Source organism: Oncorhynchus clarkii, chromosome 17, assembly GCF_045791955.1.
Source record: "Oncorhynchus clarkii lewisi isolate Uvic-CL-2024 chromosome 17, UVic_Ocla_1.0, whole genome shotgun sequence".
In the NCBI taxonomy this organism is placed as follows: Eukaryota; Metazoa; Chordata; class Actinopteri; order Salmoniformes; family Salmonidae; genus Oncorhynchus; species Oncorhynchus clarkii.
The window spans coordinates 33,600,489-33,628,276 of record NC_092163.1 but is presented as its reverse complement, the minus strand read 5'-3'; the positions used below and the strand labels follow the sequence as shown (position 1 = coordinate 33,628,276).

The window sequence follows — 27,788 nt, the reverse complement described above, 5'->3', positions numbered from 1 at the left end:
AGAGGTGGAATGAAAGTCATCCCGAACACTTCCATCTGCTCTGTGGTTCTAGCCAAGAGACACAGTGTGCCTTACCCAAACCACAAACAAATATATAGAGAACGAGATCAGCTCTCTGGGTCTAACCTTGGTCCAACAGATGACGATACCTCCTATGAACCTAATTCAGGACTTTGATTTAATTGGCTTCGGGGTGTGTCCTGGCCCCCATTTCAAGGGAAGATGTTTTGACATGGGTCAAGCTTCTACTAGTGAGAGAGGAAGACGCCAATTCCTCCAGTGCTGTCTGATGCATATGGGGGAGTCGGAGATGCTCCTTCAATGGTCTCGTATTTGAGTGATACATGATAGGAGGGCGGTAGCAAAACCAGCCCCTTGCTGTAAATCAAAACTGGGTGTGTCCCTTTGCTTGTGCATGGGGAGTCATCCTTGGGGTACCAAATTGTTTTGGAAAAATACACAGAAAGGGTCATGGGTTCATTGATTTTCATGCAACTAAAGAAAGCCTGGTTTGATTGCCACTGTAATGTTTTCTTTATCATGTTTTACTCTGAAGTCAATGGCACTATCGCTCTAACAACTCTGACCTACAGATGTAGGATCTTTAATATGAGACTGTCTGCTACAGCAGGAAAATATCCGGCAGCAAGAGGAAATTATCATTATTATGAGGATTATAGTTAATGGACATTTTGTAGGGGTTGACACATCAAGTCTGAAATTTCAAAGTGGAAAACTACACGTTTTTAATTTTAATTTCCACGTTCTCCTGCAACAGGGTGATTGAATAAAGATCCTACATCTACAACAAACCTTTTATTTTTTCACTTTTTCCTAATATGCTGTAAGAGTCAAAGTCCAAAAGTAAGATATATATATGTATATATATACTTCTCATAGAGAAGCTGTACACACAGAGAGGAGACATACACTGATAAAGGTGGAGGAGAGGCCATTCTCCTAATCTAACTGCTATTGGGGTTGTATCCGCTCTCGTCAACCTTCTGTGGTTTCTTCGGCACTCATCGGGGCGAGTGCCAACTTCCTGCAAGGAACGGAACACTTGGGTTAGGTTGAACCACAGCCACTTTATTAGTGTGTGGTTTAGATAGAAGCTGCAGGTTGGATTACTGTACACTTGGTGGCCTCGGAATTCCGCCTGATATAAGTCTATATTGTGCAAATCCTCATGGACTCTGATGAAAGGCTTATCAGTTTACTAAACTATCTCTGCAGATGACACTGTTAATGATGCATCATTTGGGGCCTGTGTCATTTAAATGACTCTGGTTTGAAAACAATTCCCAATGCATTTCATAGACAGGACTGGTGCATATCTTTCGTTGGATGATGCCAATTCTTATGATATGCTACTAAAATAAATCACTATTGATTTATGCTTGGGCGCGTTCTGTACACATGTAAAGCCGTCACAGCGTATCTGATTTGGAGTAGATCTTATTTCAATCGGATCCAAATGCAAAGACAACACACATCAGTTTCAATGGGGAAAAGTCCACTTGAAACAGAGTTTACGTCAAGCCTTTATGTCCTCTGTACTTGGAATATATAAGCCTATATATTCCAATATATATAAGCCTATATATAAGCCTATGGTCAGTTGGACAAAAATTCATAATTCTAATAAGAAAAGAGAGACATTTCAGAAGGACATGTCAGTGGTTTTATTTGATGAGTGACATAAAACATCCGTATTTTATATATTTTTCATGTCGTGAGTATTTCGACACTGTCCGTCATCAGAAAGCAATCATGTTGTTTTACAACCCAGTACGGGGAATGGAGGGAACACTCAACTATATATTTGGCTGTAGTACTACTGTCAGGAGAGCACACTATTTCTGTTCATTGATTTATGTATTGATGGCAACTTACACACTAGTTGACCTACTCTGTTACACTCTGCATCACATACGGATGAATGATTTTGTGGATGTGTTGATAAAGTCCACTATATTTCAGAAGACATTGATATAGTTTGCTTAACAAATTGATGATCAAGACAGTTGACTATACTGTATCACTAACTATTGATAATACATCACATTATAACTAGTCCTTATATAACCCATATTATGTACAAATGTCAAACATTTCAGCTCGTATTTTAAGTGTTATGACTAATGATTGAAAAAGCCCTCTGAAGCAATAATGTTTGATGATAGCTAAGGTTTCACACCTCACCAGTCTATACTGGGCACAGATTAGATTACAGTTTGTCCTAGCCACTGTGCTTCTACAACTGCATTGTTTGCTCTTTGGGGTTTTAGGCTGGGTATCTGTAAGAACTTTGTGACAACTGCTTGTGTAAAAAGGGCTTTATAAAATACAATTGATTGAGGACTTGCTTATGCCCTCGGGACAGTGGTAGAATGGTCATATGGTGACAACAGTTTATAATGCTGCAACCGCATCCAAACAGAAAACTCATTATCATTCACTGTTTATGACATCTTAATAGCAATTCACAAAGACATTTACCATTATAGTAAAAAGCACATGGATACATAATACAGAGTTTCCTTCATTTTGGATGAATGTAAAAAAATGTAGGAAGCAATTGTGTGTAGCATATTTTGCACAATGCATCAGTGAAATCAGTGATCATGAAAAATCCCTGTTTTGTTTCCTCCTCCAGTCCCGTAGATGTCACTCACACACTCAGCCAAAGGGGGAAATGTGTAGTTACCGTTGTCGTTGACTGTTTTCTTCTTCGTGAGTTTTGGCTGTGCACTCCATGGCGGTGTCCTCCATGGTGTCATTGTAGTGAGGTTGAATATCAAGAAAATAAGAACTAGCCCTTCTTAATCATGACTGGTTACACAGCAGACGAAAAGCTCCGCGTAGAGCAGATTTCAAACCTCAGGAGGAAATGGCTGAAGGACCAAGAGCTCAGTCCCAGAGAGCCCGTGCTGCCAAAGACAGCCCCCGGGCCGGTGGCAAAATTCTGGGCTGGCTTTCTGGAACCGAAGACCCTGTGGAGACTTTACGTGAGTTCATCATTTTGGCCATTTCATTGTACTATATCAACGAACAACACTGTGTGAATTGGATTAGAATGACTAACTAGCTAGTATTTGTGATAGCTACGTGCTATGTTTTTGTTTTGAGACGTCGGTGTTACTGCTTACTAGCTAGCCTAGCCAGTTGCATGGGTCGTCACTAGTTACCATAGCCACATTGACTAGTATTCTCATGCTTGGTGTGATGCCAGACATCTGTGCCACTGCCAACCTGAATGTAACATAGCTACTGGCATGTTGCTAACTAGTAGTTGTACCGAAAAAGTGCATCAACTGTTGTCAGCAAGAAATCAACAACACCTGTTAACATTTGACACGTCCCCTTTGTGTTGCTCTCTTTCCAGACCTACAAAGTCTACACTGGTGGAGTGTTCGCCTTGACCCGGTTGCTGATCCCTGCCTGGGTTGTGCATTATTATGTGAAGTATCATGTTGCTGTAAGTTCAATCAATTCAACACCAACAATTATATTGTCTTTTCATTCATGTACTAATGTTGTTATATGGAAAACCTGTTCCTGGAGTGTAAGAGGATTTTTGGCCCAACCAGACACCACCTGGATTCTTCCAACCACCTCACAGGCCTAATTGGTTTGATTTAAAACACCAGGCCTCCCAGCTCTAAATCAGACATGAAATGCCAGGCTGTGTCACTCAAAAATCAGCATTGCTAATGCTTTCCCTTGACCTACTGCCTAGACAGACAGGTCTTGATTTAAAAGGCTGAGACCTAATGGTCAAGAAGACTGATAATGTGTTTGACCTTGGATGTTCAAAGTTAATTGTGCTCCGATTTATGAAATGTTATTATACAGTAGTGGATTGCAGTTTTTAGCCCTGTGTTGTTGGTGTTCATTCACTATACCTGCTCTATTGAAAGTTGTATCATGCATGTGTCATAGAAGAGTCTTCAATTCAATCTAAAACATTGACCTGTCCTGCTTGTGTGTTTGTCACAGAAAAAGCCCTATGGCATCGTGGAGCTGAAGCCCAGACTGTTCCCTGTAAGTACATCTCATGTGTTGTTACAGGAACACGATTAAGCCTAGTCCTGTATGAAAAAGCACATACAATGAAGAATCTCCATTGTAAGTGCTTTTTAGTCCAGAATACGATTAATCTGTGTCTGTGAACTGGCTCTTAGTGTTACAGTGGATTCACTGCCCACTGGGCAAAAACAGGTTGAAACATACATTGTTTCCATGTCATTTCAACCGAGAAATGCAAATGTCAACATGGAAAACTAATTGGTTTTGCAAAAGTCATTAGGGAATTTTGTATTTTTTTCACCTAACTTTTAACCTACATGACTGGGTGACATTTTTGGTTGATTTCACATTAAATTCATATTAGTTGACAACTCAACCAAATGTAAATCAAAAGTAGATGTTGAACTGCCATCTGTACCCAGTGGGTGGGCAGAAAGGGTTGGGTTAAATACGGACGACATATTTCAGTTGAACAACTGACTAGGTATCCCCCTTTCCCTTTCCTTTTGTATTGATGATTGGACAAGATGGCGCCGACAGAGGGTCACCTCACTTCTAGTCCTTAGGAAACTTTGCCGTGTTTTGTTTTTTATGTGTTATTTCTTACATTGTTAGCCCAGAAAATCTTAAGTGTTATTACATACAGCCGGGAAGAACTACTGGATATCAGACTTAGATGTGTGTGTATTAGGTTTTGTTGTGGAATTGTTCGATTTCTTGTTAGATATTGCTGCATTGTCGGAACTAGAAGCACAAGCATTTCGCTACATTTGCAGTAACATCTGCTAACCATGTGTATATGTGACCAATAAAATGTGATTTATTGCTTATAGATTTATTAACAGATGCATGTGACACAATGGTGCACTTTGGCAGTTTACAGTAAAGAACTGAATTGCAGTGTAGCTTATATATAAACTGCACTGTAATTGTGGCCTACTATGGTAACACAAAATAATGTATTTTAGCAGATGCTTTTATCCAAAGCGACTTACGGTCATGCGTGCATACATTTTACATATGGGCAATCCTGAGAATTGAACCCACTACCCTGGTGTTACAATAGTCATGCTCTACCAACTGAGCTACCACGGACCACAAAAGCCCTGGATTCCCAGACAGCTTTCCTAGACCTTGCAATGAAAGAGTAGGGACATCTAGCAACTGACTCTTTCATTATCTGTTAATTTTCCCTGTCTGTGTTCAGGGCGACACCATCTTGGAGACGGGAGAGGTTGTTCCAGACCTCCCAGAGAGCCATGGTCACCACTGAAGAAGACATAGTTGAAAGAATTACACAGTCTTTTTGTCCCTGCCCTGTTGTAAAAAAACTTTATGTATATGTCATTAAATAATATTTACAATACTAATACATGTCAGAGAAGTATATTTGGACAAGAATGTGGGGGAAAGAGTGCTGCATTTATTTGACTAATTCAGATCCAGTGTTTCAATCCAAATGTATTAGTCACAGGTGCCGAATACAACGGGTACAGTGAAATGCTTACTTACGAGCCCTTAACCAACAATGCAGTTAAAAAAAATACAGATAAGAATAAGAAATAAAAGTAACAAGTAATTAAAGAGCAGCAGTAAAATGACAATAGCGAGACTATATACAGGGGGGGTACCGATACAGAGTCAATGTGTGGGGGCACTTATTAAAGTGACTATGCATAGATGATAACAACAGAGTAGCAGTGGTGTAAAAGGGGGGGGGGGGGTCAATACAAAAAGTCTGGGTAGCCATTTGATTAGGTGTTCAGGAGTATTATGGCTTAGGGGTAGAAGCTGTTTAGAAGCTTCTTGGACCTAGACTTGGCGCTCCGGTACTGCTTGCTGTGCGCTAGCAGAGAGAACGGTCTATGACTAGGGTAGCTGGAGTCTGACAATTTTTAGGGCCTTCCTGGTATAGTGGTCCTGGATGGCAGAAAGCTTGGCCTCAGTGATGTATTGGGCCGTTCACACTACCCTCTGTTTAAACGTTTAAAATAAGAGCTTTGCAAACGATTTGACACAAGTAACCAATAGTGTAACCAAACTCATAATCATATTTGATGTTTGTATATTATGGATGGCTATGGTTTATTAGTACACTACTGTCGTCTATGTCCAGATTAGGTTGCTTTCCAGATAATTCATCCTCTGTGTTAAAAGTTACTGTCAATAGGTGGCGCACGAGACCATAAAAAAAGTACTTCACTCCAAAGCGGAAGGTCAACACCCTCCAGTATACCATCATCCTTTGCGTTTTTTTTTTTAAATGTAGCATTACATCACGGTATGAAACAGGAGGCCAACTCCAAAGAGTGTGGTAAACAACTAAATTAATTTACTTCTCTTTAGTACATATGGAAATAGTGAAATATGAAAAGATAATATGAGAGGTCTTGAGTGTTGTCGCCGACAGGATTCCTAGACATTTGCCTCGGATCCCCGGCTTTTTTTTGGGTAAGCAAAGGGACGAAAGATGGCTAGCTGAAAGCTGGCTAGCTGAAAGCTATTTTGCTAATTTACCCAAGCTGTCATTTATCACAATTCAGACTCACAAACATGTCATGAATACATAATTTCTTGTCAGGATTATCGGTCAGAGATTAGGGCCAAAGTCAACCATTATGAGTGTTCACTGTCCAACCCTAGATGAGTCAGAACAGCTAACGTAGCTGCTAAAGTTATCTATCGAGCTGGCTAACGTTAACCGTACCAAGTAAAAGACACGTTCAAGTAATATAACATTACATGGGAAGTTATTGGGCTTTATTATCATTTTACAACTGTGGTGAGCTAATTGTAAGATTCTGTTGAAATTGGTTGACAGTCATTTTGCCATCCATGGTCAATGTGGCTAAATGGCTCTGACACAGTTAGCTGTGACCCCTGTACAATCTTTATTATTATAGTGTTCTGATTATGTAACACATTGGATAATGACAAAATGTTTAGATGCTCCTCTTGCAAAATTCTTCCCTGTTTGCAGGTTGAATTAACACCTTTGAAATTATATGTAAGGGTGTGTAGATGAAAGAGTTGTCTCTGCATCTGCCAATGGGCCTAGCTAGTGACAGTATATTACAGAAAATTAAGTTTGAACAAAGTCGGTGCTGTGTTGTGTCCCTTTATTGAAAACACTGTTTAACATGAGGCAATATTTTCTTCCCTAGACTATCACCATGGCAGCAGCAAAGATGACCTTACGGCTACGCAAGAAGAGTGCCCTGGACAAGTCCTCTGAGGTTTTGTCTGCCGAGGCGTCTCCAGACTCTAAGTGCCCCATCTGTCTGGACCGATTCAACAACATGGCCTACCTCGATCTCTGCTTGCACAAGTTCTGCTTCCGCTGCATCCACGAGTGGTCCAAGAACAAAGCTGAGTGCCCGCTATGCAAGCAGCCATTCAACTCTATCTATCACAGTATACAATCAGAGAAGGACTTCAAGAAGTATGACCTGCGGCCCACGGAGAACGGTTCCTTTGGGAGTTTCGCAGGGGAACGGTTCCGCTACCGCACCACGCTGACGGGGGCGCGTCGGCAGGACCAGAGAAGAACATCCCCTCCCCCCGACAACGGGGTCATGTTCGAGGCCCTAACGGGGGCTTCCCCCCCTCCTCGACAGGACCGAGGCCTCCGCCGCATGATGGCGCGCCTGGCGGCCAGGAGGCGGGCAGAAAGCGAGGGCCGGACCGTGCGCAGCCTCCGTGAGCAGGAGATGATCAAGTTCAGACGGGCGCTCTACCGGCGAGGGGTGCGAGTGCGGAGCGTGCGAGACGGTGGCCGTTCCCGGGACATCTCGGCGGAGTTCTTTCAGAAGAACCCGGCCTGCCTGCACCGCCTGTTGCCCTGGCTGAAGAGAGAGCTGGTGGTGCTGTACGGCGCTCACGGCTCCCTGGTCAACATCGTGCAGCACATTATCATGTCCCGCATCACCCGCTATGACATGGAGGACCGGGCCATCCACGAGGAGCTGCAGCCTTTCCTCCAGGCCCGCACCGATCACTTCCTGCATGAGTTTGTCAACTTCGCCCGAGCACCCTTCAACATGGAGGCCTACGACCAGCATGCTGTCTACGACTGCCCTGCGCCGTCCTCGGACGAGGGCAGCAGCTCCAACTCCTCGGTGATTGCCATCTCCGAGGATGAGGAGGAGGGCGATTCTGTGGAGCTGGATCCCATGTCCGGGGGCGCCCTGAGCCAGTCAACATGGGACGACGAGACACCCGGACCTTCGTACTCCACAACAGAACCCACCAGGGCCCTGCTGCTATCCATCAGAGACTCTGACTCAGAGAGCAGTGTGGGGGAGGAGTGCGGAGCAGTGTTACAGCCAAAGGCCCCTCGCCTGACTGCAGACTCTGCTTGGGTGAAAACCGACAAGGACGGACAGGCGTGTACCTCCTCTGGCGATGAGGATTGCATCATTGTGGGCTTTGTAAAACCCCTTGCTGAAAGGACTCCGGAGCTGGTCAAGCTGTCCTCTGACTCAGAGGAGTCTGTTCTGGAGGAGATCAAAGATGAAGTGCCCAGGCTGCTTCAACACATCCGCTTCACCAGCCTTAGCCCCGCCTCCTCTCAAGGCCAATGTCCTGGGAAGGCAGAGGGGGTGGAAAGGAAGCAAGATGTATCGTGCTCCAAGGAGAGACGTAACACCTCACCCTCAATTAGATGTGAGACATCATCCAGTAAGTCAGCAAGCAAAAACAGAGGACAAACTGAGAAAGACGGCAGGAGATGTCACAGTCGAGATAGATCTAGAGAGAGGCCACGGTCGAGAAGCAGAGACCGGGGGAGGAGGTCCAGGAGCGCCGACCGCAGCCGCTCGACCAAGAGCCCGGCTATCTCCATCAACAGCGACAGCACTCTGTCCAGAGGCAGGAGGCAGTCACGCTCCCAAAGCCGCGACCGCTCCCACACTAAATGGGAGAAGACGAGGGACAATAAAGATAGCAGCCGATCAGGCCGCAGCCACGACTCATCGTCACACTCCTATCACTGGCACTACTACAGCCGGGAGAGTGAGAGGGACAGCAGTGCCACGCTCTACACAGAGAGGAGGTCCTACTACTCCAGCTCACACAGGAGCATCGATTGCAGGTCCCCGAGCCAGAGTCCTGATTCCCACCGGCGGGATAAGAGGCGCTCCAGAAGTCGTTCCAGCACCTGTTCGCCGTCCGGCGCTCACAGGAAGTCTCGTCACGAGAAGCCCAGCGGGAAGAGAAAGTACAAATCGAGACACCTGGAGGAACCTTCCCCCAAAGACCAGTCCTCCAAAGCCCTCGACGAGCCTCCCTCCTCCACCACCTCGTCCTATGTGAAAGACAAGAAGAAGAGCAAAGAGAAGCGTCACAGGAAGTCCAAGGAGAAGTCTGGGGGGAAGAGGAGCAGGAGCCTCAGCGTGGAGATCATCTTTGAGGGCAGCTCCTCGGAGCAAACCAGGAAGCACCAGAAGAAGAAGAAGAAGCACAAGAAGAAGGGCAAGAGGCACAGGAGCAAAGAGCGCACAGGGTCCAGGAAACACTCGCCCACTGTCATCACCATAGACAGCGACAGTGACCAACATACTGCCGAAGGCGCTAACGATGCTAACCACACCTGCCCGGTAAGCAGCAGCACAAGCAACAGCGTGCTAGCGCCTAGCACAACCACCACCACAGGCAACCCTGCAGACTCTGGCCTGCTGGAGTCCATGTTACAAGACTGGGAACAGCAGATTCCACCTGTGGGTCTGGACAGTGGAGTGCTGGAGGCCAAGCCTCCTATAAATGTTGCTGCTGCTTCTGACACACCCACACATAGTGAGGGGGTTCTGTCCCAATCTGCCTCTGCGGATGAGGCGAACTCTCATAGCCCTTCAAATGACAACACAAGTCATTTTTTGGAAGAATCATAATGCTGGCCTCGGTGGGTAGGAAGACATTTAATTGACCTTTAAAAGTTAGTTTTACACCTCACTATGTAGGATATTATATGTACTGTTCTGCCAAAAGGTGCTCTTTCATTTGGGATGTGCCACTTTGCTGTATGAGGTTAAAAAAAAAAGGGGGTCAAAGATTGGGTTTTATTTGTCTTATTTACAGTGACTGTCTGTAAAGGCCTACATTTAAAAAGTATTTGAAGAAATTAGTTGAAGTATTTTATAATCAGTCATTCATTTCTATGCATCATTCTCAGGGATAACATGGGCAATAAAGCTGATGTGGCTTGTACCGTTGTGTTGAAACCAAACACCTTGTCTACCTGCTGTTCTTGTAATCTGATGGAAAACTGCTCTTAATACTAGCCAATAAATCAATATGGGAATGGGAAAGACTGTTGTTGTAACTGTGGAGTTGTAAATAGTAATAAATGTTTCAAAACTGAAATCAACAGCTGATATGACCTCCTGAATAAGTCAGCATTGGCCAGTGGCTCGTCGTTGGAGGCCACATATGTAATGGTTACTGCCTGAGTGGGTATCCTTTCATGTGGATGGCATGAGCGTTCTAGAACCTTACAGATGCTACTACGATTAAGATGCTAACATGTTACTGAAGCTGATTCTAGTGTGATAAAGGAACATCAACTTGCCAGTGGTGCAATAACAAACATTTTGAAAGTAAGAAGTATCATAATGTCCCCATTAGATTAGGCTTATCTGAGTGGGCACGGTTGCTTTTCATTTGAGATTTGATAAAAATGATGCTAAGCTGTTGGGACAAGACAAGAGTGGCGATTTTAGCATGTAAATCTTGGTGGGGCAAACTCAATATACAGTGCCTTGCGAAAGTATTCGGCCCCCTTGAACTTTGCGACCTTTTGCCACATTTCAGGCTTCAAACATAAAGATATAAAACTGTATTTTTTTTGTGAAGAATCAACAACAAGTGGGACACAATCATGAAATGGAACGACATTTATTGGATATTTCAAACTTTTTTAACAAATCAAAAACTGAAAAATTGGGCGTGCAAAATTATTCAGCCCCCTTAAGTTAATACTTTGTAGCGCCACCTTTTGCTGCGATTACAGCTGTAAGTCGCTTGGGGTATGTCTCTATCAGTTTTGCACATCGAGAGACTGAAATGTTTTCCCATTCCTCCTTGCAAAACAGCTCGAGCTCAGTGAGGTTGGATGGAGAGCATTTGTGAACAGCAGTTTTCAGTTCTTTCCACAGATTCTCGATTGGATTCAGGTCTGGACTTTGACTTGGCCATTCTAACACCTGGATATGTTTATTTTTGAACCATTCCATTGTAGATTTTGCTTTATGTTTTGGATCATTGTCTTGTTGGAAGACAAATCTCCGTCCCAGCCTCAGGTCTTTTGCAGACTACATCAGGTTTTCTTCCAGAATGGTCCTGTATTTGGCTCCATCCATCTTCCCATCAATTTTAACCATCTTCCCTGTCCCTGCTGAAGAAAAGCAGGCCCAAACCATGATGCTGCCACCACCATGTTTGACAGTGGGGATGGTGTGTTCAGCTGTGCTTTTACGCCAAACATAACGTTTTGCATTGTTGCCAAACAGTTCAATTTTGGTTTCATGTGACCAGAGCACCTTCTTCCACATGTTTGGTGTGTCTCCCAGGTGGCTTGTGGCAAACTTTAAACGACACTTTTTATGGATATCTTTAAGAAATGGCTTTCTTCTTGCCACTTTTCCATAAAGGCCAGATTTGTGCAATATACGACTGATTGTTGTCCTATGGACAGAGTCTCCCACCTCAGCTGTAGATCTCTGCAGTTCATCCAGAGTGATCATGGGCCTCTTGGCTGCATCTCTGATCAGTCTTCTCCTTGTATGAGCTGAAAGTTTAGAGGGACGGCCAGGTCTTGGTAGATTTGCAGTGGTCTGATACTCCTTCCATTTCAATATTATCGCTTGCACAGTGCTCCTTGGGATGTTTAAAGCTTGGGAAATCTTTTTGTATCCAAATCCGGCTTTAAACTTCTTCACAACAGTATCTCGGACCTGCCTGGTGTGTTCCTTGTTCTTCATGATGCTCTCTGCGCTTTTAACGGACCTCTGAGACTATCACAGTGCAGGTGCATTTATACGGAGACTTGATTACACACAGGTGGATTGTATTTATCCTCATTAGTCATTTAGGTCAACATTGGATCATTCAGAGATCCTCCCTGAACTTCTGGAGAGAGTTTGCTGCACTGAAGGTAAAGGGGCTGAATAATTTTGCACGCCCAATTTTTCAGTTTTTGATTTGTTAAAAAAGTTTGAAATATCCAATAAATGTCGTTCCACTTCATGATTGTGTACCACTTGTTGTTGATTCTTCACAAAAAAATCTTTATCTTTATATCTTTATGTTTGAAGCCTGAAATGTGGCAAAAGGTCGCAAAGTTCAAGGGGGCCGAATACTTTCGCAAGGCACTGTATGTTTTTAGATGCATGCCAGCAAAGACGCAACCCTAATCAATACATTAATTGCCCTATAACGGTGACAAGTGTTTTATTTTTATTTTGATGTGGTGCTTTGAAAATGTAATAATACACATTTTGAACCTTGTGTATGTTGTCTTGGTGGAGTCATTTACTGTTTCAATTGAATTGAATGCATGGCTTTGACACTGCCTGGGTGTCAAAGCAAACCTATAATCATTCCATCTGAAGTTAATACCCTAGTTGTCATCACCCTAGATAGTTTACAATAGGGATTCTTATTGGAGATGTCCTTCTCACCTAACATTCGAGATATTCTATGTAAGGTAATATCGTGAGAGTCAAATTCGAACCCGGTGAGAGGGTTACATTTGTTTTTGCTAAAAATGTGGTTCTCACCTTCCTTGAATGACGGGTCGCCACTGCAAGACTAGACCAGGAAACGAAACCTAAATAGGTAAGATTGGCCTGCAGTCAGGAATTGAAACCTAAGCGCTAGGTTTCCTAAGCATACGGAGTATTCCTGCATTTGTCTTGCAGCAGCAGGTAAGAACGGTCTCATCTGTTTTTCAGGACATGTTAACTTATTACTGGACACGTGGTTATCAAACAACCCCTGTTTACTTACTAAATAAGTCTTTACATGATCGCGTTATAATGCTAGTGTAATAATTCAGCATATTTTGAAATATTATTCAGCCATAACAATTTAGTGTAACAGTTTCAGCCTTAGGAATGTTCAACTATGTTAACTTACAAATGGTAATTGCAATGTATGTACTTAAATTACAGCTCATTTCAGCAGAGGTGTATTTAACAACGGTTTGGTTACTATGGATGTTAACCCTGATTCCCCATACTACATCAACTTGCTTGACAGCAAGACTCATCCTGAAGATCACAGAGAATATGTGATGTTTCATGGCTGCTCAAAAGAGGGCGCAGAGTTTATTAAAAGGGAAGGTTTCAAACCATCAAGAGCCGATATCAGCATGCTTGGTGCTGGTGTTTATGTTAGTCGGGACATCCGAAAAGCCTGTAAATACCCTCTTGATGTTCCTGACTCTGAGAAAAGAGTACTAAAAATCAGGGTGGATGTCGGCAGGGTTAAGGTCATAGACAGGCAGAACCACCCCATGCAGAAGACATGGCACACTGTGCATGGCTTTGACACTGCCTGGGTTCCTCCTAATGTTGGCATGGTGGCGAGCAACCAACAGGAGAATTGTGTCTACGACCCAAAGAGAATCAAAGTCATCGAGGTCATGAAGGTTACCGAAGAGAACTTGTAAGTATGAAAAAGACTGTTTAAAGTTTCATATACAACACTTTTTTTCAATAAATGTAAAGATATAATGTACCTTAAAAATAATTAACCTACTGAACACAATATCATTTCTTACATATCTATAAATAATTAACCTACTGAACACAATATCATTTCTTACATATCTATAAACACAAGTGGTGTTCCTGTCTTACAGATCTCAGTATGATCATCTTCAGAGTGGAGTCTCCCCTGAGGACAGCCACGTCTACGTGATGTACCATGGAACATCAAAACAGGCTGCAGTAGATATACAGAGAAATGGCTTCACACCATCTAAAGTTGGGATGCTTGGTGCAGGTGTCTACCTCAGTCGAGACATCCGAAAAGTCATTAGATACCCCCTTGGTTCTTCTGACTCAAACAGGATGGTTCTGAAAGTGAAGGTGAATGTTGGCAGAGTTAAAGTCATCGACAAAAAGGGTCACGACATGCAATACGACTGGCACACTCATGGCTTTGACACTGCCTGGGTTCCACCTGGTGTTGGCATGGTACCAAGCAACCAAGAGGAGGACTGTGTCTACGACCCAAAGAGAATCAAAGTGATGGCAATGCTGGATGTCGCCAATTTAAAAAAGTAAATGATATTGAGCCACAGTCATATAACACAATCAGTAAAGTAATGCTTTTTTCAAGAAAGACTTGAAAGACTACTTGATACCAGATCATATGCTATGCTTACCCCACTTCAGGTTTTGATTGAGGCGTTTCTATTTGATTCTTTCCCCAGGGTAAACCCATGGTTAAACATTGTGTAGTGGAACTGATGAACTCGAACTCTGCATTCAGTGGGAGCATCCAGCATCACCTCATGGTCACCAGAAGAGGATGGTTAGAATCAGACGGTCCCACATGATACAGCTCATAGGAAGTAGAAGCTGATGATTTGACATGGCAATCTATATGCAATCAATCATATAACCTTATCATATCAAATATTTTCGAAATATAATCAATCATATTTAGTTGATGTCAATAATACATGTGTATCAATGATCATATGTAAAAAATAAAATAAAAACGTTTTTCTTCCTGATATACATCTCAAATAAATATGTAAAAGTTCCCCACATTGTCTGAGTGTGTTTCCCTTTTCCCCTTGGAATATTTTAATCCGTTAATCAGCAAGATAAAAGGGAAAGTAGCCTTTTGATTGGTCGTGACCATCCCCTTGAGAAACTACATTTCGCCAGTACGGGTTATGATTAGGTTTGTGCGCACTTCAAATTAATGATGGTGTTCCTGCCCTACTAATTCCAGATCTCACAAAGGCGGGATAAGTGTTTAACATATCAGCTAACCCAGTGATTTGTATATACACCATTTTTTTTCTTTTGGAAAAGTTTTATTAACACAATTCCTTTAAAAACAGCTCATACATTCTTTACATCATTTATACACATAAAAAACGTCAATAAGGCATAAAACACAGCATTTGAAGGTTACATTTAAATTTGTTAAAAAGTACGTGTTGTTAAAATCAATGAAAACAACCATGAATAAAAGTACTTTCCTTGTAGACATCAAATCTGTAAAAGCCATTTAAAATGTGTACTAATGATCTAACAAAGGTAAAACATTTTTAAGACATGAGAAACATGTTAAAAAGCCACTTTGTTAAAAGGCTGTCTTCTGTCCCTTGTACAGGAGCGGGGTGAGTGAGTCCTTATCAAACTCGCCTCATCCTGCTCTTCCGAATAGACCATCGTCCCGTCCTTCGGGGCCCAGAGGAGATCCCTCCCCTAGGCGCATCGCCCTAGGCGCCGCAGCGCTGGCAGGCCGTGGCCGCCGGGACCTAGGGTGTTGTGGGGGACCCTTCGCCTGGGGTCGAGGCCCCCTTCCTTCCGTACCACCCCAGGGCTTCCGTGGCTACCATGGCCACTGCCTGGGGGGTGGTCTCTACGTTTTTTGCTACCAGCAGGTTACGGGAGGACCACAGTGCTTCCTTCAGGCACGTGAGGGTGGGCCAGAACTTGGTGAAGGCCTTCGGTGGAATGGGCCTTCGGCCCACCCCGTACAACACGAGCTGAGGTGAGTTAACCAAATAATGTGATCTAGCAATTTGACCCATGGTTGATGCAATGCAACGTCTGTGGATCTATTCGGGCAGGAACACCACCAATACCGGTGAGGGAGACTCTTCACTGCACTTCGATTCCGAAGTGACTTTTCAGTAGCAGGTTAGGATACGGAAGTTAAAGTTAGGGAAATGGTTAGGGTTAGCGAAAATAATGTCCTAAACTGCAACGAAAAATAATTTGTATCGAAGTTCGGTGAAAAGTGTCCCATGCCTGTGACATTGGGAGAGAATCTCAATTGAATACTCCTCGCCTCCTTCTCAAAACCAAAGTCAGAGGTCCCGCCCCTCTGACCTCATCAAAGAGTTTTGAAAAGGAGGCGAGGAGACAGATTTATGACAATTTGAGATTTTCGCATGGTTGTTCACGACACCTGTGATCTCTGATAAAACGAGCACAGACTGTGACGACAGTGACCTTCAGAGCGGAGAAGTCGGAGCTCTAGGATGATGCCGAAATTACCAGATGGGATACAGTTGGTCAATTTGACTTAAAACGTTGCATTTAGCCAACCCTAACCCTTTTCCTAACCTTAACCTAATGATCATAACCTGCTACGTTAGTTATCCTAACCTGCTGCTTAGGTTCTCCCAAACCTGCTATGAAAAGTCAATTTTGAGAAAAGCTGTATCCCTTATAGACAAACCGGTTGATGCTTGAGTTTCCGACTTCAAATTCCGAGTTGGATGACAGTTCAAAACTATTTTCCCAGTTGAAGTTAATTTTTATCCTAGTTTCCAGTTGTTTTGAACGCACTGAAGTCGAAGATTTCCGAGTTCCGGGATGTTTTGAACAAACCAAGTAGCCTAGCCTATTCCGATTTGACGTTTGAGTTGCGAGTGCGACACCACTCTGAGTTGAACTGGCAGTCCAAACTTCATGTAAGGTCAACAATTTAAATCATTTATTTGAGCTAAACAGTATAACATATTTGATCGTAATAATGACATAATTGCGTTTACTTTCATATTCGTTCTCTCTCCGTCTTTTTATTTATTTGTGGCCTTGTAACGTTACCTGCAGTATATGTTCATGGCTTGAGTAGGCTAAACAGAGTAAAACAATTTCGAATAAGGTAATAGGAAAGGGGGACACCTAGTCAGTTGTATAAATGAATGCATTCAACTTAAATGTGTCTTTCGCATTTAACCCAACCCCTCTGAATCAGAGATGCAAGGGCTGCCTTAAATCGATTTCCAAGTCGTCGGCGCCCGGGGATCAGCGGGTTAACTGCCTTGCTCAGGGGCAGAACGAGATTTTTACCTTGTCAACTCGGGGATCCTTTCGGTTACTGGCTCAACGCTCTAATCACTAGGCTACCTCACTAGGCTACCTGCCGTAACGTATTGAGTTAGAAGTGTATGTTTGACGATTTTATAAACGCCATAAATCTTCTGAAAAAAAATAGCCCTATATATGAGGGCCAGGTCGGTAGGAAACCTATAAATTACACAACACATTTAAAATGAAAGTCAAACTTTGTCAAAAGGTTTTGCGAACATAACAAAGTCAGTAGTGTTGGACATGCAATACTAAAAACACCATAACATAATCTCCAAGTGATTTACATTTTGTAAATCTGTTCCAAAGTATTTCCCCGCATAATAGAGAGATATAGGCTACAATATGTGATCGTATACAAAAGTAGGCAAGGTTTGAAATTATAATGTTAAGTAAAATATTATATCTGAACCTGTCAATTTTCAGTATACAAATGATTTGTAATCATGTTCCAGCCCCCTGACCAAAAATCTGCTGTGGCGGAATCTAGTTTATGATTCCTGACCTAGGTCATAGTACATCAGAATGTATAACGATGATGGTGTAGGCTAATTACATTTTTATGTAATATAACATTTTTGACCTTCTTGGACAATGTATGCTGCTAAAGAAGATATATAGCCTAAGGGTTCAGTTAACAACATAAATTAAGGTTTAAGCGAGTTGCACCTGCTGCTTAGTTCAAACCTTATATTTTTTATGGGCATCTTGGCCTGCTTGTTTTCATTTAGCTATATTTCCCATTTCAGAGGTCAATGGAAAGCAGCAAAAGTGCAGGCAAATGTTTCCCAGGTAATCCCCCACTAATGCTGCGGGTGATTTGCTGCTACTCTCTGACAGCAACCATCAAACCGAACCCCAGAGACTGGGCTTGGGTATTCAAGATTAGATTATATACCTTTAGTCATGAATGTTCATTGTTTTAACCTATATTCAACAATAAATATCCATAGTCTGGAATACCTCCCTATGTTGTCAGTCTTGATTGTTTAATAACTGCATTATTGTGCAGGTGGGCTGGAGCACCACAAAGGACACATTTGTGTGGGTAGAACCATCATTGGATCTGATAGGACAGGATCTAGTTAGAAAACAAGTGGTTTTTCGTGGTAAGACCATGTGTGCATTTTATCCTCAGACTTTTCAACTAACATGGACTTTGATATTAATCAGTGTGCTCAGTTTAGGTTACACTTTCTTGATGGTACCAGTAGGCCTATGTTAACTTCTTGATTTTATACACAAACAAATGTAAATGTACTTTTCCTTTGATATTTAAGTGATCAATATTATGCTGGGGATTACACTGACAATGATGTTGTATTCCTGATAACATACAGAGGATTCTGCAGAGTTCTATCAGCTCTGGTATGCTGATAGTAATGACCAAGTGAGAGGAGCCAGCACCCCCCTCTGCTTTAAAACCCCAAAACACAGACTACTGCCTGGAAAACAACCAGTTGGTCATCACAACACAGGAACAATACAATCCACAATATCTCAAATCCAAAGATTGTGTTTTGAAGACCATGCGTGAACTACTTGTCTTTAAAAGGCAGCACTCTCTGTTGGGATTGATGATGTTCCTCACAAGAACATATTAGCTAAAATGATCCATAGGAGAGGATATGTACATGACATAATGTGTGTTTCTGAATCTAGGAACAGGTAGAGTAAAGTGAGAGAGAGAAAGAAGAGCTGGTCATGGAGATAGAGCAACTGAAAGAGCAACATGAGACTCTGAGAAGTGTCCTGAAGGAGCAACAGCAAGAGATTGATCGCCTCAAGGTTTGTTTTCAAGTTGTTTGTTCCAACAGCAGCTTCTTTCTCAAGCTGATCTCAGATCATTTTGTATTATTCTGTAGGTTAATCCGACAAACACTCCTTTTACTATATGTTACGTTTTGCATGGTATGTATTCATTTGTGGAAGTCCATCACTCATTTAGTTTGATATGTTATGAATTACAATTCGTATTAAATGTTAAGAATTTGCAAAACGTGCAAAATGTTACGACTGAAAAATGTACAATATGTTACAAATTTGCAAAACGTATGATATTTTACGAATTATAGATAGGTGGCTAACGTTAGCTAGCTGGCTAATATTAGCTCGGCTATAGGTTAGGGTTAAGTTTAGGAGTTAGATTAAAGGGTTAAGGTTAGGGGAAGGGTTAGCTAAAAGGTTTAAGGCTAGGGGAAGGGTTAGCTAAAAGGTTTAAGGTTAGGGGAAGGGTTAGCTAAAAGGTTTAAGGTTAGGGGAAGGGTTAGCTAAAAGGTTTAAGGTTAGGGGAAGGGTTAGCTAAAAGGTTTAAGGTTAGGGGAAGGGTTAGCTAAAAGGTTTAAGGTTAGGGGAAGGATTAGCCAAAAGGTTTAAGGTTAGGGGAAGGGTTTGCTGCAAAGTAACTAAAAAGTAGTAAGTAGTTGAAACGTTTCTAATTAGCTAAAATGCTAAAGTTATCTGTGATGAGATTTGAACTCACAAGCTTTGGGTTGCTAGACATTGCTAGACGTTCGCATTATACTCCCACCCCGACCAACAACCCTACTTTAATTTTTTTGTCTTAGTAACCATCTGTCTTTTCGTAATATATCATACTAATTTGAGTGTCCTGGATTTACATTAACTATGTTACGTGTAGTCTATGAGACCAGGCTGCCTTTCTAGACCCTAGTCTTGTGTCAGAATGGAAATGAGAATATATGTTTTATATATATGTACTACCAGTACTACTACAACTAATTATTATTGGTAGTAAAAAATAAAATACAATCTGACAGCTGTAGGCTCTACACTATACAGCTGAATACCATCAATGCTTTTCAATGGTTTCTCTCTGCTTGTCTTATTTCTAACTGTTTCTTTCCATGAATGGCTGCAGTCTCTGACATCTATTCATGAAAAATATGAACAAGCATTGATCAAGATCCAACAGCTGAAGAAGGAGCAAGAGGAGTTGAAAGGGAAGGTTGAGGTCCGAAGTGTGGAGATTGCACAGTGAGTCATTCTTGTCTCAAGCAATCCATTCAATGCATGGGAACATAGCGTTCTAGTCCAACACCTTTCCAGTCATATCATGATATCATGCTGCCTTGGATTTTTTTGACACTAGTGTACCAATGTGGTTCCTCATGCCCCCGTGTCTGTGTAAACAGGCTGACCCCAAGGCTCAAATCTGAGCAGGAGAACCGCAGACTGAAGGATTACATTCAACTTCTACAGGTCAGCACACTCAGCAGAGTAATCAATGAGAGTGAATGCTTTTAACACACATACGCTCTTTAAAAGACTAGTTGACTAATTCATTCAACGTCATGGAATCTGCAGGAGGCTCGGACACAGTTGCACCAGGAGCAGCAGGCTTCCAACAACACCCGTAGACGTGCAGAGAAAGCCGAGAGGGAACTGGAGGAGGTCTATGAGCGCATGGAGAGCACTTCCATGACGACTGCTCAGACCAAGCAGAAGAGCAGCAAACTAGAGGTGCATTTATAGTTAAAAAAATATATATATTACTCTCCTTTTTCTCCCCAATTTTGATCTTGTCTCATCGCTGCAACTCCCCAACGGGCTCGGGAGAGGCGAAGGTCGAGTCATGCGTCCTCCGAAACATGACCCGCCTTACCTCGCTCATTAACAACCATCAGCTTAACCAATGTATCGGAGGAAACACTGTTCAACTGGCGACTGGGGTCAGCCTGCAGGCTCCCGGGCCGGCACAAGGAGTCGCTAGAGCACGATGAGCCAAGTAAAGCCCCCCCCGGCCAAACCCTCCCCTGACCCGGACAACGGCCGGTTGTGTTCAGGGTTGGGGAATAACGGATTACTTGTAGAGGATTACATGTAGAGGATTACAAAACCTGTAACTGTAATCCGTTACATTACCAGCAAAAATATTGTAATCAGATTACAGATACATTTGAGGATTACATCGAGGATTACTTTTAGATTCAGAAAGGATGTTTGTGGAAAAAAAATCAGTTTTCTCAATGACAAAAAAAGTGCAAATTTAAGTTTGTTCCACCTCAGCGAGTCTGACCACAAGTCAGAGACGACTATGATGACACGACAAAGGTGTTTGATGGATTGCGGGAAAAGAGCAGGAATAGGCTTTTGTAGGCTACAGTCCAAGCTATGTCTTGGTGCCAATGCTGTCGTCATCCAAAGATTATCCAACTTGAATAAACACTTGGAGGTTAGGATGACAGCAGTGGTGTTGTAGCCTATGGACGATACGGATATCACCTATTATTGATATCTACATAGCGCATTGATGTGAATCACACTGCTGCTCTCTCATTTAGCTATTTGCACCTTACTGATTGTGGTTGTTGTGGATGGCTGGTCACAAATTTAAATGTGTATTTGAACCTAATAATGGTTGAATTCAAGAGGTTTAAGGTGCCTATCAATCACAGTTCACTAGACAGCCAGTGAAAAATGCGCTCTTGCAACAGTTGCATAGTGCAGATCCAAGCCTATGGAATAAAAGTGGGGCTTGTCTTGCTCAATCTAATTCATGCTGATAAACAAAGAGAAATCCATAGACCTAATGGGCACATGCTCAAACTTTTAAATTTTTGATAGACTTAAAGGGGTAATCAGTAGTTGTTACATCCATTTTTGGACGTATATATATATACAGTGGATATATATATATATCCACTGATTCTTGAAGAATATAACTTATAAATCCCCCATGAGCTTAGTTCAACTGTTACACTCTATGGGAACCCAAAATATTCCAATGTTTGTAAACATTGTAAATGTAAACAAACACTGTGTAGCCTCATGACAAGGTTAAAATAAAAATATATATCATGGATGGTCAGTCCTTGGATACGTAGCTCTGTCTATTCATCCAAGAGTGGTTACATTTCTCCAGGCCCATCCCTCAGCTTTTTTACCAAAACAGAGGCGGGGTGGCGGTTTTGTTATTGTTTCATCAGTGGATGTGCCTTTTAAACAGCTGCATATTATCAAGATATCAAAGGGTATAACATTTATTGGAATGACTGGAATTCTAATATACTTTGGTTTTTAATGTAAAGATATCATTTAATCATATTATATTATATGTAGTAGAAAGCGATGGGTTAGAAGAAGCCTACATAACCAACCCATAAAGTAACATTTAACATCTGTATATGGCCAGCTATGTAAACTTTAACATTGATTTATCCTTCAATAGATGTTGTTTAATTGGTAAGATACATTTTATCTTCTTCTAATGCCTCTTAAGGGGAAAGTAATCTAAAACTAATGGAATGTAATTAGATTATGTTACTGAGTTTGGGTAATCCAAAAGTGATGTTACTGATTACAATTTTGGACAGGTAACTAACAGATTACATTCAGAAAGTAACCTAACCAACCCTGGTTGTGGGACAGCCCGGGAATGAACCCGGGTCTGTAGTAACACCTCTAGCACAGCAATAGAGTGCCTTAGACGGCTGCGCAACTCAGGAGGCCTAAACTAGAAGTGCTTTAAGGATATCTTAGACACTATTGAATTTTCCGATCCACCAAATGGATCTGATTTTTGTTTATCAATATATTGTTTGTTCTGTGAAGTTAGTCCACCTGTAAATGAATAGAGAACACACTAACCTTATTCTCTTGGCTGATCACGAGTTGCCTGTTCTCTCCTCCCAGATGCAACTTTTAGAGTTACGCAGAATCATTGAGGAGAAAGAAAACATAGCAGAGATGGCTAAAGTAGAAAATGAGGAGTTGTCCAGAGAAAATCAGGTGATTGCTATGAATTTTGCTACTATTTACTAGTCATTCAATTTTTTCATTGTTTTTACTGTAGAGTTGGTGATGTTTTCTCAGCATGGAGTTTTCCACTGTATTCTGTCAGGACCTCAGAAGAGATATTGAGAGACTTCGCAAGGAGTTCACTGACCTCCAGACTGTGTCCTTGGAGCCTCCCAGCCCTTATGGCTCTCCAGCTGACCCCACCCCTACTGAGGAGCAGCAGCTAGATGTACTATCTGAGACCCCAGGTAATCTCAATTATCCAGCTGTTGGAAAGCCTCACCTTAATATTCCTGAATCAGAAATGAACGCCACTTGGGCCTCATGAACACTCTTTCTTGAAAAATAACAAAACGTGTTCAATTCTGACATATGATTTCATTTGCAGACACTGCTCCAAACTCCGAGGAGGTATGTAGAGTCATTCCTATGGTATAAATCTGGGGTCCCCAATTACATTCAACCCAATTTTTCTTTGAGCGGATGGTCAGGAAGCCAGAACATAGTTGTAAATCATTTGTACACTTCAAATTGACCTAAAGAATCTCAAACAGATAAAGTATTTGACAAAAACAGAATAATTTCAAACCTTGATTACATGGGGATACGATCACATATATCTATTTATACGTGGGAATAGTTGGGAACAGATTTCCTAAATTAAAATCACTTTGGGCTGATTTCCTGATTTCCTTCTTTTAAAGTCTGTTATGTGTGTTTGTGTTCTTTTTTGTGGCTCATAAAAATCCCGGCGCGCCTATAGGGGAACCCTGTGGTTATACATGGTATAAATGCAGTTTACACGTTTACAACAAGATACACTAGTGATTTGGGATCAAAGGGTTGATTTCACAATGGTTTATGCACCATCATTTCTGTACTACACTATAGTTAACTATCCATCTATCTGGTATTACCACTTACAGAGCCTTCAGAAAGTATTCACACCCCTTCACTTACAGAGCCTTCAGAAAGTATTCACACCCCTTCACTTACAGAGTCTTCAGAAAGTATTCACACCCCTTCACTTACAGAGCCTTCAGAAAGTATTCACACCCCTTCACTTGCAGAGCGTTCAGAAAGTATTCACACCCCTTCACTTACAGAGCCTTCAGAAAGTATTCACACCCCTTCACTTACAGAGCCTTCAGAAAGTATTCACACCCCTTCACTTACAGAGCCTTCAGAAAGTATTCACACCCCTTCACTTACAGAGCCTTCAGAAAGTATTCACACCCCTTCACTTACAAAGCCTTCAGAAAGTATTCACACCCCTTCACTTACAGAACCTTCAGAAAGTATTCACACACCTTCACTGACAGAGCCTTCAGAAAGTATTCACACCCCTTCACTTACAGAGCCTTCAGAAAGTATTCACACCCCTTCACTTGCAGAGCCTTCAGAAAGTATTCACACCCCTTCACTTGCAGAGCCTTCAGAAAGTATCCACACCCCTTCACTTACAGAGCCTTCAGAAAGTATTCACACCCCTTCACTTACAGAGCCTTCAGAAAGTATTCACACCCCTTCACTTACAGAGCCTTCAGAAAGTATTCACACCCCTTCACTTACAGAGCCTTCAGAAAGTATTCACACCCCTTCACTTACAGAGCCTTCAGAAAGTATTCACACCCCTTCACTTACAGAGCCTTCAGAAAGTATTCACACCCCTTCACTTACAGAGCCTTCAGAAAGTATTCACACCCCTTCACTTACAGAGCCTTCAGAAAGTATTCACACCCCTTCACTTACAGAGCCTTCAGAAAGTATTCACACCCCTTCACTTACAGAGCCTTCAGAAAGTATTCACACCCCTTCACTTACAGAGCCTTCAGAAAGTATTCACACCCCTTCACTTACAGAGCCTTCAGAAAGTATTCACACCCCTTCACTTACAGAGCCTTCAGAAAGTATTCACACCCCTTCACTTGCAGAGCCTTCAGAAAGTATTCACACCCCTTCACTTACAGAGCCTTCAGAAAGTATTCACACCCCTTCACTTACAGAGCCTTCAGAAAGTATTCACACCCCTTCACTTACAGAGCCTTCAGAAAGTATTCACACCCCTTCACTTACAGAGCCTTCAGAAAGTATTCACACCCCTTCACTTACAGAGCCTTCAGAAAGTATTCACACCCCTTCACTTACAGAGCCTTCAGACAGTATTCACACCCCTTCACTTACAGAGCCTTCAGAAAGTATTCACACCCCTTCACTTGCAGAGCCTTCAGAAAGTATTCACACCCCTTCACTTACAGAGCCTTCAGAAAGTATTCACACCCCTTCACTTACAGAGCCTTCAGAAAGTATTCACACCCCTTCACTTACAGAGCCTTCAGAAAGTATTCACACCCCTTCACTTACAGAGCCTTCAGAAAGTATTCACACCCCTTCACTTACAGAGCCTTCAGAAAGTATTCACACCCCTTCACTTACAGAGCCTTCAGAAAGTATTCACACCCCTTCACTTACAGAGCCTTCAGAAAGTATTCACACCCCTTCACTTACAGAGCCTTCAGAAAGTATTCACACCCCTTCACTTACAGAGCCTTCAGAAAGTATTCACACCCCTTCACTGACAGAGCCTTCAGAAAGTATTCACACCCCTTCACTTACAGAGCCTTCAGAAAGTATTCACACCCCTTCACTTACAGAGCCTTCAGAAAGTATTCACACCCCTTCACTTACAGAGCCTTCAGAAAGTATTCACACCCCTTCACTGACAGAGCCTTCAGAAAGTATTCACACCCCTTCACTTACAGAGCCTTCAGAAAGTATTCACACCCCTTCACTTACAGAGCCTTCAGAAAGTATTCACACCCCTTCACTTACAGAGCCTTCAGAAAGTATTCACACCCCTTCACTTACAGAGCCTTCAGAAAGTATTCACACCCCTTCACTTACAGAGCCTTCAGAAAGTATTCACACCCCTTCACTTACAGAGCCTTCAGAAAGTATTCACACCCCTTCACTTTGTACACATTTTGTTTTGTTACAACCTGTATTTTAAATGGATTATATTGAGATTTTGTTCCACTGGCCTACACACAATATACCCCATAATGACAAAGTAACTTGTTTAACAAATTAGTTAAAAATGAAAAGCTGAAATGTTTTGAGTCAGTAAGTATTCAAGCCCTTTGTTATGTCAAGCCTAAATAAGTTCAGGAGTAAAAATGTGCTTTACAAGTCACGTAAAAAGTTGCATGGACTCACTCTGCGTGCAATAACAGTGTTTAACATGATTTTTGAATGACTACCTCATCTCTGTACCCCACACATACAAGTATATATGTAAGGTCCCTCAGTCAAGCAGTGAATTTCAAACAGGCTCAACCACAAAGACCAGGGAAGTTTTTCAATGCCTCGCAACGAAGGGCACCCACTGGTAGATGGGTAAAAAGAAAAGCAGACATTGAATATCCCTTTGTGCATGTTGAAGTTATTAATTACACTTTGGATGCATCCAGTCACTAGAAAGGTACAGGCATCCTTTCTATCTCAGTTACCGGAGAGGAAGGAAACTGCTCAGGGATCTCACCATGTGGCCAATGGTGACTTTGATATTATTACCACTTAAGACCTGTACCTGTCCCATAGTTGTCCTTGCAGTGTCGTCACTGCCATGAGTGGTTCCCTGGCATCACCCAGGATGAGCTGAGGCTGCATGAGGACAGCCACAGACTGTGCCCCTACTGCACCCTCATCTGTGACGGAGTGGAGCAGACTATATTTGAAGACCACGTCTTCAGCCATGAGGTGTAGAGATGCCACATCCTCACAACCATTTATACAGAGAGTTGCTGAGAGTAGACTAAATCTGATACTCTATGGATGATGCTCCTAACAACCCATCATACAGAGAGTTGCTGAGAGTAGACTAAAGATGATACTCTACGGATGATGCACCTAACAACCCATCATACAGAGAGTTGCTGAGAGTAGACTAAATCTGATACTCTACGGATGATGTTCCTAACAACCCATCATACAGAGAGTTGCTGAGAGTAGACTAAAGATGATACTCTACGGATGACGCTCCTAACAACCCATCATACAGAGAGTTGCTGAGAGTAGACTAAATCTGATACTCTACGGATGATGCTCCTAACAACCCATCATACAGAGAGTTGCTGAGAGTAGACTAAAGATGATACTCTATGGATGATGCTCCTAACAACCCATCATACAGAGAGTTGCTGAGAGTAGACTAAATCTTAAACTCTACGGATGATGTTCCTAACAACCCATCATACAGAGAGTTGCTGAGAGTAGACTAAAGATGATACTCTACGGATGATGCTCCTAACAACCCATCATACAGAGAGTTGCTGAGAGTAGACTAAAGATGATACTCTACGGATGATGCTCCTAACAACCCATCATACAGAGAGTTGCTGAGAGTAGACTAAAGATAATACTCTACGGATGATGTTCCTAACAACCCATCATACAGAGAGTTGCTGAGAGTAGACTAAATCTCATACTCTACGGATGATGTTCCTAACAACCCATCATACAGAGAGTTGCTGAGAGTAGACTAAAGATGATACTCTAAGGATGATGCTCCTAACAACCCATCATACAGAGAGTTGCTGAGAGTAGACTAAAGATGATACTCTACGGATGATGCTCCTAACAACCCATCATACAGAGAGTTGCTGAGAGTAGACTAAATCTCATACTCTACGGATGATGTTCCTAACAGCCCATCATACAGAGAGTTGCTGAGAGTAGACTAAAGATGATACTCTACGGATGATGTTCCTAACAACCCATCATACAGAGAGTTGCTGAGAGTAGACTAAAGATGATACTCTACGGATGATGCTCCTAACAACCCATCATACAGAGAGTTGCTGAGAGTAGACTAAATCTGATACTCTACAGATGATGTTTCTAACAACCCATCAAACAGAGAGTTGCTGAGAG

At 42.3% G+C, this 27,788-nt stretch overlaps 4 protein-coding genes across 5 annotated transcripts; all 4 read left to right on the top strand.

Moving 5' to 3' along the window:
* Positions 1 to 2,733: 2,733 nt before the first annotated feature.
* On the top strand, positions 2,734 to 5,402 carry LOC139369712 (NADH dehydrogenase [ubiquinone] 1 beta subcomplex subunit 6-like). Its single transcript, XM_071108972.1, has 4 exons — positions 2,734 to 3,011; positions 3,389 to 3,481; positions 4,003 to 4,047; positions 5,240 to 5,402. Exons 1-4 carry the CDS (start codon positions 2,832 to 2,834, stop codon positions 5,303 to 5,305), a joined length of 384 nt encoding a protein of 127 aa, XP_070965073.1. The 5' UTR covers positions 2,734 to 2,831; the 3' UTR covers positions 5,306 to 5,402.
* Positions 5,403 to 6,293: 891 nt separating this feature from the next.
* On the top strand, positions 6,294 to 10,111 carry LOC139370723 (E3 ubiquitin-protein ligase Topors-like). Of its 2 annotated transcripts, none has more exons than XM_071110376.1 (2): positions 6,294 to 6,483; positions 7,197 to 10,111. In XM_071110376.1, exon 2 carries the CDS (start codon positions 7,206 to 7,208, stop codon positions 9,918 to 9,920), a length of 2,715 nt encoding a protein of 904 aa, XP_070966477.1. In that variant the 5' UTR covers positions 6,294 to 6,483; positions 7,197 to 7,205; the 3' UTR covers positions 9,921 to 10,111. The 2 variants fall into 2 exon arrangements, with proteins under 2 accessions (XP_070966477.1, XP_070966478.1); XM_071110377.1 differs by having other exon boundaries at positions 6,303 to 6,346.
* Positions 10,112 to 12,694: 2,583 nt separating this feature from the next.
* On the top strand, positions 12,695 to 14,798 carry LOC139369403 (uncharacterized). The gene is made up of 5 exons (XM_071108681.1): positions 12,695 to 12,728; positions 12,948 to 12,953; positions 13,200 to 13,695; positions 13,892 to 14,314; positions 14,468 to 14,798. Exons 1-5 carry the CDS (start codon positions 12,695 to 12,697, stop codon positions 14,493 to 14,495), a joined length of 987 nt encoding a protein of 328 aa, XP_070964782.1. The 3' UTR covers positions 14,496 to 14,798.
* A 1,631-nt stretch (positions 14,799 to 16,429) lies between these two features.
* Positions 16,430 to 26,621, top strand: LOC139369402 (calcium-binding and coiled-coil domain-containing protein 2-like). The gene is made up of 9 exons (XM_071108680.1): positions 16,430 to 16,696; positions 18,759 to 18,884; positions 19,978 to 20,093; positions 20,252 to 20,318; positions 20,424 to 20,579; positions 22,752 to 22,847; positions 22,960 to 23,104; positions 23,245 to 23,267; positions 26,469 to 26,621. The coding sequence occupies exons 2-9, from the start codon at positions 18,801 to 18,803 to the stop codon at positions 26,619 to 26,621; spliced, it is 840 nt and encodes a 279-aa protein (XP_070964781.1). The 5' UTR covers positions 16,430 to 16,696; positions 18,759 to 18,800.
* The last annotated feature ends 1,167 nt before the right edge of the window (positions 26,622 to 27,788 follow it).

What these genes read in the sequence shown, in the direction of transcription:
- LOC139369403 (XM_071108681.1), top strand. Translation starts at nt 12,695, where the DNA reads ATGTCCTTCTCACCTAACATTCGAGATATTCTAT. An exon ending in AAGGTTACCGAAGAGAACTT is followed by an intron (nt 13,696 to 13,891) that starts GTAAGTATGAAA and finishes CCTGTCTTACAG; the next exon opens with ATCTCAGTATGATCATCTTC. An exon ending in GATGTCGCCAATTTAAAAAA is followed by an intron (nt 14,315 to 14,467) that starts GTAAATGATATT and finishes TTCTTTCCCCAG; the next exon opens with GGTAAACCCATGGTTAAACA.
- LOC139370723 (XM_071110376.1), top strand. Translation starts at nt 7,206, where the DNA reads ATGGCAGCAGCAAAGATGACCTTACGGCTACGCAAGAAGAGTGCCCTG.
- LOC139369712 (XM_071108972.1), top strand. Translation starts at nt 2,832, where the DNA reads ATGACTGGTTACACAGCAGACGAAAAGCTCCGCGTAGAGCAGATTTCA. An exon ending in ATGTGAAGTATCATGTTGCT is followed by an intron (nt 3,482 to 4,002) that starts GTAAGTTCAATC and finishes TGTTTGTCACAG; the next exon opens with AAAAAGCCCTATGGCATCGT. An exon ending in TGAAGCCCAGACTGTTCCCT is followed by an intron (nt 4,048 to 5,239) that starts GTAAGTACATCT and finishes GTCTGTGTTCAG; the next exon opens with GGCGACACCATCTTGGAGAC.
- LOC139369402 (XM_071108680.1), top strand. Translation starts at nt 18,801, where the DNA reads ATGGAGATAGAGCAACTGAAAGAGCAACATGAGACTCTGAGAAGTGTC. An exon ending in ATTACATTCAACTTCTACAG is followed by an intron (nt 20,319 to 20,423) that starts GTCAGCACACTC and finishes TGGAATCTGCAG; the next exon opens with GAGGCTCGGACACAGTTGCA. An exon ending in AGTTGTCCAGAGAAAATCAG is followed by an intron (nt 22,848 to 22,959) that starts GTGATTGCTATG and finishes GTATTCTGTCAG; the next exon opens with GACCTCAGAAGAGATATTGA.